This window comes from Rhineura floridana, chromosome 6 (genome assembly GCF_030035675.1).
Source record: "Rhineura floridana isolate rRhiFlo1 chromosome 6, rRhiFlo1.hap2, whole genome shotgun sequence".
Classification (NCBI taxonomy): domain Eukaryota; kingdom Metazoa; phylum Chordata; class Lepidosauria; order Squamata; family Rhineuridae; genus Rhineura; species Rhineura floridana.
Window position 1 is genome coordinate 75072725 of NC_084485.1, and position 17394 is coordinate 75090118.

Below are 17394 nucleotides of genomic sequence, written 5' to 3' on the forward strand. Positions count from 1 at the left end.
CCGGGAAACGTCGATCACTGGAGAAGCGATTTGTAATTGGTGACAACCCTGGACACGTGCTAGATAGGCAGGATGTATATAATCTGAGGGTGTGAAGACAGCGTACGCCATTTTGTCCAGTGCGACAAAGTGAAAGGGGTGGTAGAATCGAGTCTTGGCGGGAAAGCGAGCGATATACCGGTAGAGCTAGGTGGCTGAGGGACGAAGCGAAGGAGACGGTGGAGGTGATAAAAAGTGTAGCAGTCACTAAGAAGAGTTCTTTACGCTCCTGGCCCGGAAGCCGGTGAGGGAGGGGCTTGGTCGGGATGGAAGGCCTTGTGGTTGCGGCAGCGGACAAAGAAACGCCGCCATTTTGTATGGTTAGAGTAACGTCAGGTTTCCTGCCAGGATGCTGGTCCAGGGGATGAAAGGAGAACAGAATTGATTGAGCATGAGGGGCAGGATTGTTAACTATGCTTAGACTCGAGGCGAATGAGGGAGGTTCTTGGGGGCCAAAGGCCGCCTGGATGAGTGGGGAACGGCTTAGTGGGCGCGCCAGTAGGTAGGCGTAGTAACAAGTCATAAGGCCCAACTTGCAAACCCTCGGGTTGCATTGTAGGAGGCCTGTTGGGGATTTGAAACATACTGCTCTAACCAGACGACTGGTTCTGCCTAGACTCCCTAAAATGGGGAAAGGATAAACTTTTATTTCAATCTAGGTCTTTTCACTTGGAGGTCGCTTATGTGTTACAAAGGCAGATCGTTAGTTTTTGTAGTTGTAAAATAGGCATGGTAGGTTTGAGTGCCTAAATGCTTTGTCAGTTGTAAGTCGAGTCATTTGCAGTGTATTTTCAAAAACTGAATTCTAGACTATTATAAGTACTTTATAATCTAAAACGTGTGTTCCCAAACGGTGGCCCATGAGCTTCATTCAGATGGTGTGGTGTGTCTGGATATGTGGTTGATGATGGGAGATGGTACATCAGTCACACTGAATATTAGTGATTTTAATTATTTTTATTCCTTTACTTATTGTATGTGGTGTACTGGGGGGGAGGCGGGACGCCCCGGGTGCAAACAATAAGGGGGTGCTGCCGGAAGAGGAGGAGGAGACAGCCGCTCGACAGGGACGCGCTTGCCGCCGCCTGTCCCGCTCCTGCCGCCGCCGCCGTGGTCAGCCTTGGCCGGGCGGCGCCAGCGCTCGGGCGCCTGCTGGAGGTCCGGGGGCTCTATACCGCAGGGGCGGTGACCTGGAAAGGAGCGTGCGCGGCGGGCTGCGGGTGAATAAGCGGCTCGCTGCGGGTTGCAAGAAGCGGCGCTCTCCCTCCGGTAGGCAAGCTGAGGGGGTGAAGTTCGCCTGCCAATGGAGCCCAGCAGGGCGAAGAGGCCCCTGGCGGCGGGCATCAAGCGAGCCCAGCGTCGGATGGTGGCGTGAAGGGTGCGACGGAGCTGGTGGGGGTGGGGGGATTCGTCTAAAGCCCCGCTCAGCCAGGAAGATCCCTGGGTGACCTCAGGCCCGTTGCTCAGCCAGCAAAGGGGTTAGGAAGCTGCCTTTTATGGTCCATCTAGCTCAGGCCTTTCTGCACTGACAGGCAGGAGAGGTTCCCAGCCCTGCCTGGAGATTCCACCGGGAACGGGGTGGCTTCTGCATGCAAAGCTGGGGCTGTACCGCTTAGGAGAGAATGTTATGTGCCACCTGGGGCTTCTCGGAGGAAAGGCGGGCGGGATTCATGTAGTAACAAATCCACAATTAAAAATTCCTGTTGGGGCTTCTGGCTTTTCAAGCACCTTACTGTGTCACTGCAGTCCAGAGCCCTGAGAAGGAGCTGCTTTGCTTCTAGGTGTGCAGACACAGGTATTACCATTCTTGCCCCAGAGATCCACTGAGCGCGTGTAAACTTGCAAAGCTGAGCTTTGTCACAGAGAGAGTAAAAAGAATCCAAAGAACATCAGAAGTGCCTGGCTGCTGGACCAGGCCAAAGTTGTGACTTGTAGCCATGGGCAGCCTTTATCCTCTGTGAACTTGTCCAACCCCCGTTTAAAGCCACCCAAGTTGGTGGCCGTCACTGCCTCACGTGGGAGCAAACGCCCTAGTCTACCTATGGGCTGTATAAAGAAGGACTTTCCTTCCTGGCTCCCCACACGGCCTCCCCTGACGCCAGGGACAAGAGGAAGCAGAGCTGGGTGACTTGAGCATGCTGATGGGACTGAGTGTCAGATCCCTTGGGGACCTCCCTGCAGCCGCTTCATAATGGGTGTTGAAAAGCAAAGGGCCCAGATGGAGCCCTGCATGACACCACTGCTGAAACGCCTTGGGGTCAAACAGAAGGGCCCCCCCATGCCACGATCTGAAACCAGCCCTGCAAGTCAGAGCAGAATGACTGTTCATCATTGAGCCTCCAGCTCCCGATGCACAGAGATGGGCCGGTGAGATACCATCACCAATGGTGTCAAACGCTGCTGTGGGGTCCAGAAGAATCAAGAGGATGCCCCATACCTGTTGTGTAAATTTGTATATATATTAGCAGAGATGGCCAACAGTCTGAAATGCGTGTGTGCCTGTGTGTGTATTTACCTGTTGTTGTTATGTGCCGTCAAGTCGATTAGAACTTATGGCAACCCTATGAATCAGTGACTTCCAAGAGCATCTGATGTGAACAGCCCTGTTCAGATCTTGTAAGTTCAGGTCAGAGGCTTCCTTTATGGAATCGGTCCATCTTTCGTTTGGCCTTCCTCTTTTTCTACTCCCTTCTGTTTTTCCCAGCATTATTGTCTTTTCTAGTGAATCCTGACTTCTCATGATGTGTCCAAAGTATGATAACCTGAGTTTCATCGTTTTAGCTTCTAGTGATAGTTCTGGTTTAATCTGTTCTAACACCCAATTATTTGTCTTTTTGGCAGTCCATGGTATGCGCAAAGCTCTCCTCCAACACCACATTTCAAATGAGTTGATTTTTCTCTTACCCGCTTTTTTCACAGTCCAACTTTCACATCCATACATAAAGATCGGGAATAACATGGTCTGAATGATCCTGACTTTAGTGTTCAGTGATACATCTTTGCATTTGAGGACCTTTTTAGTTCTCATAGCTGCCCTCCCCAGTCCTAGCCTTCTGATTTCTTGACTATTGTCTCCATTTTGGTTAATGATTGTGCCAAGGTATTGATAATCCTTGACAAGTTCAATGTCCTCATTGTCCACTTTAAAGTCACATAAATCTCCTGTTGTCATTACTTTAGTCTTTTTAACGTTCTGCTGTAATCCTGCTTTTGTGCTTTCCTCTTTAACTTTCATCAGCATTTGTTTCAAATCATTACTAGTTTCTGCTAGTAGTATGGTATTGTCTGCATATCTTAAATTATTGATATTTCTCCCTCTAGTTTTCATACCTCCTTCATCTTGGTCCAGTCCTGCTTTCCATATGATATGTTCCGCGTATAGATTAAATAAATATAGTGTGATAAAATACACCCCTGTCTCACACCCTTTCCGATGGGGAACTGATTGGTTTCTCCATATTCTGTCCTTGCAGTAGCCTCTTGTGCAGAGTATAGGTTGCACATCAGGACAATCAGATGCTGTGGCATCCCCATTTCTTTTAAAGCATTCCATAGTTTTTCATTATCTATGCAGTCAAAGGCTTTGCTGTAATCTATAAAGCGCAAGGTGATTTTATTCTGAAATTCCTTGCTCCATTCCATTATCCAACGTATGTTTGCAATATGAACTCTGGTGCTTCTTCCCTTTCTAAATCCCGCTTAGATGTCTGCCATTTCTCGCTCCATATATGGTAAGAGCCTTTGTTGTAAAATCTTGAGCATTACTTTACTTGCATGAGATATTAAGGCACTAGTTCAATAATTACTGCATTCCCTGGGATTCCCTTTCTTTGGAATTGGGATGTATATTGAACTCTTCCAGTCTGTGGGCCATTGTTTAGCTTTTCCCTATTTCTTGACAGATTTTTGTCAAAATTTGGACAGATTCAGTCTCAGTAGCTTGTAGCAACTCTATTGGTATGCCATTTGTTCCTGGTGATTTGTTTCTTCCAAGTATTTTAAGAGCAGCTTTCACCTCACATTCTAAAATTTCTGGTTCTTCATCATACAGTTCCTCTGTTCATTATTCAACATCCCTACTCTTGCTTTAAATTTCCCTTTCATTTTTCTAATCTTTTGGAACAGGGCTCTTGTTCTACCCTTTTTGTTGTCCTCTTCTATTTCTATACAATCACTATTGTAATAGTTCTCTTTGTCCCTACATACTAGGTGCTGTATTGTTGCATTTAGGGTTCTGACTGTGTTTCTATCTCCTTTTGCTTTCCTTTTCTCTTTAACCAGTTGAAGAGTTTCTTCAGTCATCCATTGAGGTCTTTCTCTCTTTTTAACTAGAGGAATTGTATTTTGTATTCTTCTCTGATAACGTCTCTGACTTCATTCCATAGTTCTTCTGGTTCTCTGTCAACTAAGTTTAAAGCCTCAAACCTGTTCCTTATTTGATCTTTATATGCTTCTTTATTTAAATTGTATTTTGGCATTATGATTGCTTGTTCTTCTTTAGTTTTACTCTGATTTTCGATACAACAAAGTACAACAGTCGTCTTTTCGGTTGTTCAAAAAATGTGTTTGCAAGAAACAAATTATTGGCTTCACAGAATTCAACAAGCCTTTCTTCTGCTTCATTTCTGTCTCCTAAGCCCCATTTTCCCACAGTTCCTAATTCCTCTCTGTTCCCTATTTTTGCATTCCAATCCCCCATGATTATCAGCACATCTTGTTTTGGTGTGTGATCAATTTCTTCCTGTACTTCTGCATAAAATCTCTCCAATTCCTCTTCTTCTGCGTTTGCTGTTGGAGCATAGACTTGGATTATGGTTATGTTAATAGGTTTCCCGTTTAATTTCATTGATATCACTCGCTCAGACCTTGCGTTGTAGCTCCTAATTTCTTTTGCTACATCACTTCTCACTATTAAAGCAACCCCCATTTCTTCTTGATTTCTCATTTCCTGCATAAAATATTTTAGTTGCCTGACTGAAAATGTCCCATTCCTGTCCATTTTAATTCACTCACTCCAAATACTGTAATGTTGATGCATTCCATTTCTTGCTTGCCAATTTCTAACTTTCCCTGGTTCATGCTTCTCACATTCCATGTTCTTATTGTGTGTGTCGTACAACTCCGGACTCTCCTTTCGCATCCTTTCTTCCCCACTAGCTTCTGACCTGAGGGGTCTCATCTTCCAGCACTATCTCATGTTGTATTTTGGATACTCTGTTCATAGGGTTTTCGTGGTAAGAGATATTCAGAGGTGTTTTACCATTGCCTCCCTCTGAGTCTGGGTGCATCTTAGTCTGGTGTTTCAGCTTTGACCATTCTGCCTTCTGTGCCCCTGCTAGGAGTCTAGCCTCTTGGTCTAGACTCCTGACGGCATTGTTCTCAGCTTCTTCAACACTCTCAAACCCCCTCACCACGTTAAGGTGTGCATCCTAGTGTGCATCCTAATAGCAGGCTTTTACCCTGCATTGAGATCATGGGACTTAAGACTTAGTAAAATAAGAAAACCTACTTTATTTATAGAAATACATAGTAGATGGGATGGTACTATATATTCCTGCATTGAAACAGTAGATTCGAAATAAACAATGATAGCACAGTGATTGTAAAGACAAAGAAACAAAACTTGAGTTACTTCAATTCTGTCATTCTATGTGACTACTTGGAGTTTTTATTTGTGTTTAAAATTTAAAACAGTGAAACAGTGCAAACTGAGAGGTGTAATATTTTTGTTTGGTAAGTGCAAATTTCTTTTCTGGCCATTATCATTATTCGTTTCATTACATGATTATTACTGAAAATAATTTTGTCGTATAGAGGAGGGGGGTGTTAAAAAATAATCCGCTCCGGGTGTCAAATACGCTAGGTACACCACTGATTGTATTACAGTTTGAATTCTATTGAATTGCAGATATAACAACAGGCAGAAAAATCATTTAGCAGCCCACCAAGATCCTCAGCAATTTTCAAGTGGTCTGTGAGGGGAAAAGTTTGGGAACTACTGATCTAAAAAATTCCCCTGCTGCATGGTAAATATTACAAACAGAAGGCAGACAAGTTTTTCTCTTGCATTCCTTTCAGAGATGCACCGTGACTCGTGTCCGCTGGACTGCAAGGTTTATGTAGGCAACCTTGGGAACAATGGCAACAAAACTGAATTGGAACGAGCATTTGGATACTATGGACCACTACGTAGTGTGTGGGTTGCTAGGAATCCCCCTGGTTTTGCTTTCGTTGAATTTGAAGACCCACGTGATGCTGCTGATGCAGTCAGAGAACTAGATGGGAGGTAAAGATTCACTTACATTTGGGTTGAGGCCTTCATATATGGGTACTAAGATCTAGAAATGTATACACAAATTAATTAGTTATATTAACAATAAAGAATATGTTGAAAATAGACTTGTTGAAAAAAAATTGGTAAGTCTCTGGCTTTCTTGATTACAAATAGACCAGCTTTATGATGTAGATATATAAGAACTAGAACTGATTTCTTTCAAGGTAAAGTAATTCATACTAACAATCTGGTAGATTTGTGCAAAGACGAGTGGATTCTTTGCTTGTGTAATAAAGAGTTTGAGTACAATTTAATCATGTTGTATATCATTCTTGAGCTTTTAAAATTTTACACTCCAGTCATACTACAGACAGTATAAATGCTGATTTAAAAACATTTGTATTTTGATGTCTATAGGAAACATTAAAATTGGAGCCAGATATGCATTCTATATTGGCAAAGCAGTTTTTAAGTAGACTGCTTCTTAAAAATGATATACTGGTCTCTAGTCTAATTTCCAGTTCAGCAAAACAAAACCCACTGGACTGGTTTGTAATGTTTTCTGTCAAAGTTTAATTATCTTGGGAAATACAAGATACAGATGCAGAGGTTCTTTCCAAATTTGTTGAAGTGTTTTGTGTACTTTTATTAAGTTGTTAGCCCTGACAGTGCTTGTCTTACCTCTCAGAACACTCTGTGGGTGTCGTGTCAGGGTGGAACTATCCAATGGTGAAAAACGTAGCCGGAACCGTGGTCCACCTCCCTCATGGGGTAGACGTCCTCGAGATGACTATCGCAGGAGAAGTCCTCCGCCTCGCCGCAGGTATTTAAGATCAAAGAACTTGCATAGAGATGTTGGCAGTATTACCAATATGGCATAATAGACTTTTTAAAAATTGATTGGTGTCAATATCCAGTCATCAAATTCTAAAACATTAAACACGTGTTAGAGAGATACATTGTGTTGAACACTGACTTTTATCCTTAGGTGTCTATACCAGTTGATAGTGCCCTCTAACATGGATTATCATCTTTCCTTCTGAAATCTGTTCATCTCCTGTTTGCTTCCTTTTTCTTCCCAGTACTCCAACTTGGTTTTTTGCTTTTCTTTACACCATTATGGTAAACATTCCATACAACAGCTTGGCTTTTTTCCACTGGAGGTTTTTCCATTTTAGCACAAGTAATGCCAGGCAGGCAACTGTTTTAAGAACTCTGAAGCGATGAACAGTTGCTTAGCTAAATTTAACAGTAGTAAAACTATTGAAATATAACCATCTTTTGGGTTCTGCAATAATAAATTTCAAAATAAAGCAGATTTTTACATGGTAATGGATTCTCTGACCCTGACAAGTTGTTTGGGTGTTAAGTATTCATTTCAATACTTAAAATCTTTATTTCTGCAAGGGCTTACCTTAACCTGTTGCAGGTGAATGAAGTCCATACAAGATAAGAGTGAAACCTATTCCCCTTTCACTGTAGAACACAATAGGAGTATTTGTTAGCTAATAGATGGTTGTACTGATGGCTTGTTTTTCATTTTTTATGCTTTTTTGGTCCATCTATTAATAAAAATGAACCCGTTACAGAGTCACCATCATGTCTCTTCTCACCACCCTCTGAGTCTGCATTAGCCAGTCAACTAGCCCTTTCAGCGTCATGTGACCAGCGCGCCCCATTCAGCTTGGCTGGTGTCGTTTCACATGACCCAGGCATGGCCAGTCGTCAGGTTGCACCGCCCTTTGGTTCCCGAGCATGCTGTTTTCTCTCAGCCTTCTCTCCAACCTTAACCAAATCGGCAGCAGCCACCTCGACCGCCCACACATTCCCGGCCAATCAGCTCAGCTGTTTATTTACCAAATGTCTTCACAACAACTACAGCAGCAGCCTTCGGCTAACAAAAAAGCAGGAAAAATCCACAACACCCCCTTCGCCAACCAACTAAATACAACGCAACATCTGGCAAAACCTTTTCAGCAAATTCTTCTTGGCAGTCAGTCCGGCAGCCTCACCTCACCATTTCTAGCTTGTTGAAACCAAAAACTAGTAAGTTTTTCCTGCTTATACAGTTTACTGCTGGTTAAAATAAGGAGTAAGCGGCTTATAAGTAATTATTTTTTCTCAATCAAAGGCTGGCTGTGCATAATTTCGTGGTAACATACATTATGTTGCTTGAATAAAACTTTTAAGGGTGTTAAGGAAACTTAATATAAGAAACTAAACTGCAGTATATTTGCATGTGAGATGGCAAACTACACTTAATTGCTAACTTAGGTTTTCCTTGCAAAAATCTGCCACTTCCTTTCACCTTTAAATGGTTTTACTAACAGTTTTCAGAACTTAAAACAATTACTTTTGGGATAAACTGGGCAAACTAAGGTTCTTTAGACTAAACACACAATGACATTTTAAATTTTTACATTCACAAATGTGCATTTCTAATGGTGTTTAATGGCTTGTCACTGTGTGCATTAGTCTTTCACTTGATACCTTACGTCCTGTTGAGGACTCTTTACCTTGCATGAGTTCCAAAATACTGGTCTGTACCAATTTTGGGACTACTTGTGGGACATTAGTATAGTATTCTAGGCAGTGGATTTAGTTGAGATGGAAGTGCTGCATTGGACAGGTTTGCTTCTGATGCATTAGTACAAGCAAACTCATGGTTGGAAGCGTGCTGATCACACTTAAGTTTTTTTAATGCCTGAATCTTTCCATTTGTCTGGACGATGGGTGCCATGTATTTGGCACATTCACTGGGCCCAACAGTGATTTGAAAAGTTGGGAATTGCCTCACCCCAGTAATGTTGGATTGATGAAAATACTCACTTTTCTGTTTTTGATTGTAGATCTCCTCGAAGGAGAAGCTTCTCCCGCAGCCGCAGCAGGTAAGCTCTTCATGTTGTTGAATTTGAGTTGTCTAGAGCTTGCCTATATCATAAGTGCCCCCCTTTTTTAAATAAAAAGAAGCTGGAAAAATGGGGGTGGTCCTTTTTCCCTTGGGAAAATGAGAAATCAAGGAAATATTTTGTATGGAGTATTTATAGCTCAAACTATTGCCGAAGGGTAGCTTAAATATTAAATTGTATAATTGAATTGCCATAAATCTCTTTAACTCTTTTCAAGAAGGTGTGCTTTGTCACCACAGTAACCAGTATGCTACATAACAATGCTTGTACATGCAGAATATGTTTAATATTAAAATATTACAGCCTAATGTGACTTCACCTTTAAACGCTGCTGGAGTTTTTCTGGCATCAAATGCTGTGATACAAGAAAATACCTTTTTTGAATCCATTTTTCAGTATCAGTGTTGAATTATGAATTCATCTAAAATGGTGCTTAATAAAACATGATTTTTCAAGCATGATTTCAACTATTGTACAGGTTAATACATTGGCACTTAATATCATTGGTTAAAAAGTAAAATCTGCACATGCATTTGCATGCCATGGCCATTAACTGGAATCTTGTTTTTAAAGTATTGGGAACTTAAGCTAACTGTATGGGAATAACAAAGAAAAGCATTGTCATGTTCAAAGATTGAGTTGGAATATACTGTTTTCAAAAATACATTTATACTGCAATAAAATATTTTTTATTTGAAAGTCACTTGAAACAATTATATTCTCTTACAGGTCCCTTTCTAGAGATAGAAGGCGAGAGAGATCACTGTCAAGGGAGAGAAATCATAAGCCTTCCCGTTCATTTTCCAGATCTCGTAGGTAAGAACGCTTGTATTACCCCAATGCAGGTGTGGGGAACCTTTGACCCTCCAGATGTTGCTGGATGACTGAATACAGAGTTTAATTTTGTAGCATATTCACTAGAGAAATTTCAGTTTCACTACTGGAATAATTAAAAACCTCATAACTCCATATGCATATTGGTCTAATTGAAATTTCAAATGCAGGTTAAATTTATTTAGACACAAATGTGACAAGGTTTAAATAATGATGTTGAAGTACTTTCATTGTTTGACTGAGAATCTTTAATGTATATTCTATCCAGCCGCTCCAGGTCAAATGACAGGAAATAGAATTTCAGGAAGAGCAATGTACAGGAAGTCATATTGGATCTGAAGAAAGGAGTATGTACAGAACATTGTTTTCTTTAAGACTTCATAAGCTTGGTGCATTTTTAAAATGTTTTAGCTGTCGAATTGTTTTTCTTGTCTTTTGTAACAGGTGACAAATGTTAACAGTTGTGAATCGGTATATGGTTCTGAGCAGGTTATATGAAGTGTAATAACTTGTTGCTTTACAGTGTACCCTTAAGCATAACTTTGATTTGCATTTATTTAGCTGTAAATTACGTTGCATAGACTTACCAAATAAAACCTCAAAAGCCATGCAGTGGCAAATGTTCTTAGTCTAAATGTTGTGTTCTGGAATCTTTGCAGGATCTAAACTTGAAAGGAAGTACACAATACATACGAACTATTAATCATGGACATTTGCTACAGTCACAGATGGGCAATCTATGCAGGGTGAGACTTGAAGGCTTATAATTTATCAGAATAATGCAGAGGATAAATGTGAGCATAAGGATTGTGAAAGCCTTGATGCTAGTTTAAAAAAACCAACACCTTGCCTTTCAAGTTCTGATTTATACCAGTTTAGTCAGAACTATTTTCTACCATGTAAAAGTGTAGATTAAGTTTTGTATCTTGGTGTAGAACAGTACTTAATGCTGAAATGTGAACTGCCTAATCTGTTCATTATAGAGCAGACAAATTAAGAACAGATGACTCGCTTATGTGATTTGGGTGCATAGGGGTACATTGTAAATGCACAATTTCCTTATTGTGCATAAGCTGTCATGTCACTGTAAAATCTTGGAGATCTTTCGATTAAAGTTTTGGTTACAAATCATTCTAAGTTTTTAATTTTTGTATTTTGACATATTTTTATGCAAATACAACATTCAGATGACCATGTGTACAGTTTAAATCAAATCTGTTGTGAACACTTTGAAGCCATAATTAAATTTCACTGTGTTATTGTTTGGATACTCAGCTGTTCAGAGAATTTTCATACATAACAGGTCACACAAAAAATTTTTTGAAATGCCTTCTATCTAGAGGTAACCTTGATCATAGTTCACATAATAAGATGGCTACTACAACACATTCAGACGAGTTACAGTAATGACTGGCTTAGCATGCTGCACTCAGATTAGCTTTCATTTGAATAATGGACCACTCGAACGTATACCAAAAGTGAACTTGTTATGGATGGATTCAGAATTTAGCTTTGTTATATTGACAGAGCTTTCAAATTTAAAACAAATGTTGCATGCAATATTAATTCATTGGTCTTGTATCCCAGAAAATAATTGGTCTTGTGCATTTAGATTAAATCCATACTACTTGAAAACATTTGGTTTAATTTTGTTACCTAGCCTTGAAGGAAAATTATATGGCCATCCAAAGATTGTTAATGTTTAAGGTTCTGTCTTAAACAGATTTTCGAAAGGGGGGAAATACAACTCTTCATTAAAGGTTTGTGTAGAGTTCCACTGTGCCTTGTCAAACTATTTAAAGCATTCTGTACAATGCACATCTTATAGCAGAACAGAGCTATTGCAGTAGGTGTCGTGTGGGGAATAGTCCTGGAGGGAGCAGTTGTGAACAGTGAGTCTTACGAAAACAATAGTCTCAAGACTCCCAAATATGTCACTTTTATGCACTGTTGCAGAATCTTACAAGTCATAGAGCATGTCACTTAGACATAAAAAACCTTGCTGGCACCCTTAAAGCATCATACTAGGCTCAAAACTACAGAGATGTGCCTAAACTATTCCATGAGCTGCACAGAAATCACTAGCTTAGTAGTCGCTATTGCTTGGTTCTTGTCACCTTTGTAGGTGGCATATGCTGGAACCTGGTGGTAGCCCATTTCTACTGCAGGAGGAAAGGAGTATTTTTCTTCATCTATTGTTGGGATTAGTATTGCTCACAATACTAATTTGTGTCACATTAATTTTGTGCAAAGCAATCCTGAGAAATACGCTCACACACCTAGGGTGTCAAATTTTGGGGCTGAAGCTCTATGTAATGCACAACAAATTTAATAAAAGTTCTTTCAGTGTGTAAACTCCCCACAACGTGGAAGTTCTGAAACTTGTGAAAACGGACGTGATATACTGCAGAGCATCATTGCAAAACACTTGTGCAGTAAATCCTGCTGATAAATTCAGTGGTTGAGCAGTTGTTGCCTCTAATGACTCCCTGACCTCTAGGAAGGGATATTCATGTGGTGGTCTTTGCACAGTCCAAAGGTGTCTGGCTTGCCTCTGCCTGGCAAGCTTGCACTTATGAACCTTTAAGTGGAGTGGCCACTGCCTGGCTGCATCCTTTCACATTCTTGTCTTGTAGCATTATGATAAGTGCAAGAACTTGTGATGTACATGAATTGCCCCTTCTGACACACCCCTCCTCCCGAGTGTATGCCCAAAACAGCAACTGGTATAAGCATATGAGGAAAAATCTTTTTCTTTTATAAATATTCTCAAACTGGTATTTGAATTTAAGAGAGTCTAAGGCATAAGAGTATGTGCTCTTCAAGATAGCTGTAAACATCTCAGTGCCAGATTATAGTATTCAGTCCACAGAGAGGGGTGCAGCTTTTTTCAAATGCTTGCAGTAGTGTACAAAGAGGTTATTACTCAACTACAGCTGGAGAAAAGTGCACATATGTCATCAAGCGATGTTTGTTTTTTTCTTGCCATAGGCACCTGCCAGCACTGATGGCAAAATAAATGGTTGTATACTTCTCATTCTATCATGATAAAATTGTGTATTGTAGTTTCGTTTAATGAACCGCTCAGAGATAGTCCCTGGCTGAACAATGATTTCTTTACTGCTTGCATTAGTCAGAGCCCACAGCAGTTATTTTTTCTAGTAGAATGCATACTAATTTTGGAAGCAACAAGCCTTTCTATAGTAGGGCCCCACTCATACGGCGGGTTATGTTCTGAACCCCCGCTGAAAAGCGGAACTCATTGAATAGAATGGCACGCGATGCCCCAAAACCACCGTAAAAGCAGAACAAGCGCTGTATGAGTGGGGCTTTAGTCTAATTGCATCTAACAGACAGCTGCATTAGCGAAGCGCTGTAAAGCAGGGCCCTACTGTATTATAATTATAGGGAGCCACTGTGATCCACAGGCAGCTGCCACTGAATAATTTGTTAATCCATACATTTTATATATTTCTGGCTTGTCTTACATATCTGGAAAGGAGGAGACAATATTAATTTTATTGCCAGGTGAGTTATTGAAAGAAGTGTGTTTAAATGATACATTGTGGCAAGCTTAACTGCTGGTGACTAGACACATAGGCTTAAGCTGTTTCTAGGTGTAACTTGGGGTTGGACACATCTAGTGAGACGTCCCTTGAAAAAGAAACCTCTGGTATATCAAACTGCTATGAAAATTGTGAGTTTTAATAGTGGGTCAACACACATCGCAAGTAGGACGTTAATTGCATAAATCTTTAGATAGTGATATAAAAATCTGTAGCTGTGATTGCAGAGTAACTTATTTACGCATATTTATACAGTTGATACACCTGTAGGAGCTACTTGAAATTTGGATAGCAATATTCAGCAGGATGAATGGATGATCATTTAATTCAGCTCCAAGTGAACTTCAGCCCTGCAGGCTGTGGGCTTAAAATCTGCTGTCTTTACCCAATAAGGAGAATAATTTCCAGTCATCTTATAGGAGGATATTCTACTCTTGTGGGGCTTAATAACGTGACAGAATGTAGGTGTAATCTGCATCATTAGGTTGCCTATTTCTCTCAAATCACACGTTTTAAGTTTGTAGATAGGTTTCCAGCAGTTAACTGTTTTGTTAGAGGATACGGAGATAGTCCAGTTTAAATGGCAACATCAGAAAATAAAGTCACTAATATATCAAATAAACATCCTTGGTGTGTGAATATGGAATTCTTATTGCTGTTTCCTTAAGCCCCTTCATGCTTAAATAATCAGACTGGCAATATAACCAAGAGCAGGAGGACAGACACAAGCTATGTCACTGGATGAGTTTTAAGTGGTTGAAAGCAGGATGCCATCTATATTGTATTGCACTTGTAATGGTGAAGCCTCCAATGTTGGGTGAACTGGCCACAAATATTCCAAGGGATTTCCTAACGGTGGTATTCAGTGCTCGTCCTACTCAGAATAGACCCATTGAAGTTAATAGGTGTGGTTAATTTAGGTTCATTAATTTCAGTGGGCCTACCCTGAGTAGGACTTGGTTAAATACAGTCCATCTTCTGTGAGAAGGAATAGTTGTCAGGAATAAGATTAAAACTTCACAAATCCTATGGAAGGAGGAATCAAGGGCATGGAAAGCTGACTGGGAGTGAGATACTAGAAGATTGAGAACTTTATGAGTACTGTATAAATGCCAGAGACTGATGGAAAGAGCAGAAAAAGTTATGAATTCAGGAACTTAGAAGAGCAGATGTAATACAGTCTTGAGGAAAAGGTTTGGGGGAGGCTACAAAGTCAGGGTTGACAAGGCCTAGCCTCACAAGTTTCTGGACCTTGCATGGGAGGGAGAATTCCGCCACCTGTGGCTTCTAAAATTAGAAGGAGTGAGATTAGGTGCTATGTATATATAGCATGCTAATTGGAAGTAATCAATTGATTCTTTGGTTGTGGACTTTAGTAGCAATCAACTCCATTGCTATAATATAACTAATTAGATCAGCTATTTAGTATGCATTTGCACCAAATAGACATCAGAATATTTAATCAGACAAACAGGAAGGATATCAGTCGTTCTGAGTGATCCCAGTTCACAGGCCCTTTTAATGTAGTTTGTTTTCAATAAAAATCTGTTAAATAAGGCAGGTCTTAAATTCCTCTGTACAGAGTTAATATTTCTTAGTTGCTTGGATTTAATTTGACAAGACAACAGTGTAAGCTTGTTTATAATTGTGTGGAATATCCTCTGCTGTTGATATGGGGAACCTACATTGTGATGGTGAGTGTCCCTTGCCCTTTATCAAGAAAGATACCCAGAAGCATCAGGGTTGTTAACTTGTGCTGCAGATTGGATAAGAAAAAAACAGGTATTTCTGTTGTTTCTTATCCATGCTTTGGGCACAAGTGAGGTGGGATTCAACCTCTTCCTCCTTCAGTATTCCATGCTTGGTTAGAGGTCTTAAGGAATTGTTGCAAAGAGAGATAGAGGTTTGGTTAGTAAATCAAAACTGATACTTATGGAACCCCAATTAGTTCATATTGGGGGGAATGGGGTAGAAATGTATTTTCTCCAAAGCATTTACAGGTTACATGCTGTTACAAACAGGATGGAAGAATCCATTCTGAATGTAGTCTTGTGCATACTGTTTTTTCACAAGTTGGAATTTAGTGTTGAATGGGGAAGGAATTTTCCCAAGATAAGCCCCTTGTGACAACTGAATCATCTTCTATGTCAGTGGTGAGTCAAAGATGGTGAGAAGTATTTTTTAAGGTCATGTTTGATGTCCTTGAAAAGTCTATCCCTTTTCTTACCCTGGCCCTACAGGAGGCACTTGATAAATTATATGGGTTTCTTAGTTACTGCATCTTTGCTCTTGGGATGGCCCATGTTCAAATGCACTGCCACCATCTATCGACTTGATAATAGGCAATTGTTAGCAGTAGTTGCTTGAGATGTAAAGTTCCAATGCTAGCAACTTCCAATTTTAACAAACTCCTCAAATAGTAACATGTTGTTTGTAATTTTGGCAAAAGGATACTTAATTTGGATGAGGAAACACAAGCTTTACCCAATGAACCTAATATCTGCATATGTAATACAATCCAAGAAATAAAGTATAGCTTGTTGCAGAGCCTTCTGGCTCTCATTTTTATCCATGGTGGCACCACACAAAAATTAATTGGGCTTACCACCCACACTGCGTTCAACAGGAGAAGGTAGCAGTGGAGGTCATATTTGTGACTGCATTGCTGCTGGAGCAAAAGAAATGTGCAGAGTCCAGTGCTCAGCATTCTGAACAAAGCTTGGTGTCCTTCAGAGATTCTTCACTAGAGCAGTCGGCTGTCATTTGAGATGGGCGAAGATCATTGGAGGAGCACAGCTGATGCTTGGACCAAATTGGAAGTGATGCACCTCTCACAGTTCCCACACAGCTCCCTGTTTGTTATATGTAAAAAGTGTATACCCTGCTTTTTACTGCATGTCTCAAAGCAGCTATGAGTACTCTGGAAAGCCTGAAACCAGCAGCAGCTGACTTTAAAAAGGCATCAGTAAATCTTGGTGAGCAGAATGCTGGTGAGCAACTTTGTTCATGTAAATGGGTATATGTGTCTTAGTTTGTTTGCAAGTCAGTTTTCATTATGATTAAAAAAAACTTTAAAATGCATCATCAAGTGTATGAGTGCACTATATTCAAACTACCTTCTCCTTGAAAACCTTAACAGTATCATGAAATCATGGGAGGGCGGGAGCCGGTCAGGCCTGTCTGTATTGTGCGAGGCTGCAAGTTTATTAAATTGAAAGGCAATCCTAATTTATATTGCACATAGCTTTGCTCCAGGGCATTGTGGGAAATAAAAATGGCAGTGGAGGTTGCCTTTTAAATTTCTTACAATTTTCCAGATCAATGTCACAACTTGGGTAGTTTGAGAAATTACCACTGTGACTGGCTTCCAGAAGTAGCTACCTAGTGGCTTTCTTGCAGCTGCCAAAGGAAGTTGTGTCTCTGGGCTGGGCATGCATTTATAGTTCGGTTGTTTACAGGTCTGTTGTACTGCAGCAGTTCCTAATTTAGAAATGAAATTTCCTGTCTGGTACCTGGGGAGATGGGCTTCATCATAGAAAGAAGCCAGCATAGTGTTTCACTAACTCTAGACCAAGGACAAATTAAAACAGTCCTAACTGCATTCTTACAGGTAAACTTGGCTGTTGACCCAGCCTCAGGCTTAAGATGATCCTGGAAGTTAGAGTAATAGAGCAGGAAAATAACCAGGTTTGTCCTAGCTGCCTGATACACATTTGTGGTAGTTCCCCTCAGTGTTTGGGATATCAGGAAACAGTGGTCAGGAGTAAACAAA

At 40.5% G+C, this 17394-nt stretch overlaps 1 protein-coding gene across 2 annotated transcripts; it reads left to right on the top strand.

The window, feature by feature from the left end:
• The first annotated feature begins 93 nt into the window (after positions 1–93).
• Positions 94–11187, top strand: SRSF3 (serine and arginine rich splicing factor 3). Of its 2 annotated transcripts, none has more exons than XM_061632446.1 (6): positions 94–224; positions 6118–6325; positions 7002–7136; positions 9163–9201; positions 9952–10038; positions 10325–11187. In XM_061632446.1, the coding sequence occupies exons 2-6, from the start codon at positions 6120–6122 to the stop codon at positions 10350–10352; spliced, it is 495 nt and encodes a 164-aa protein (XP_061488430.1). In that variant the 5' UTR covers positions 94–224; positions 6118–6119; the 3' UTR covers positions 10353–11187. The 2 variants fall into 2 exon arrangements, with proteins under 2 accessions (XP_061488430.1, XP_061488429.1); XM_061632445.1 differs by having other exon boundaries at positions 96–283.
• Positions 11188–17394: the final 6207 nt, after the last annotated feature.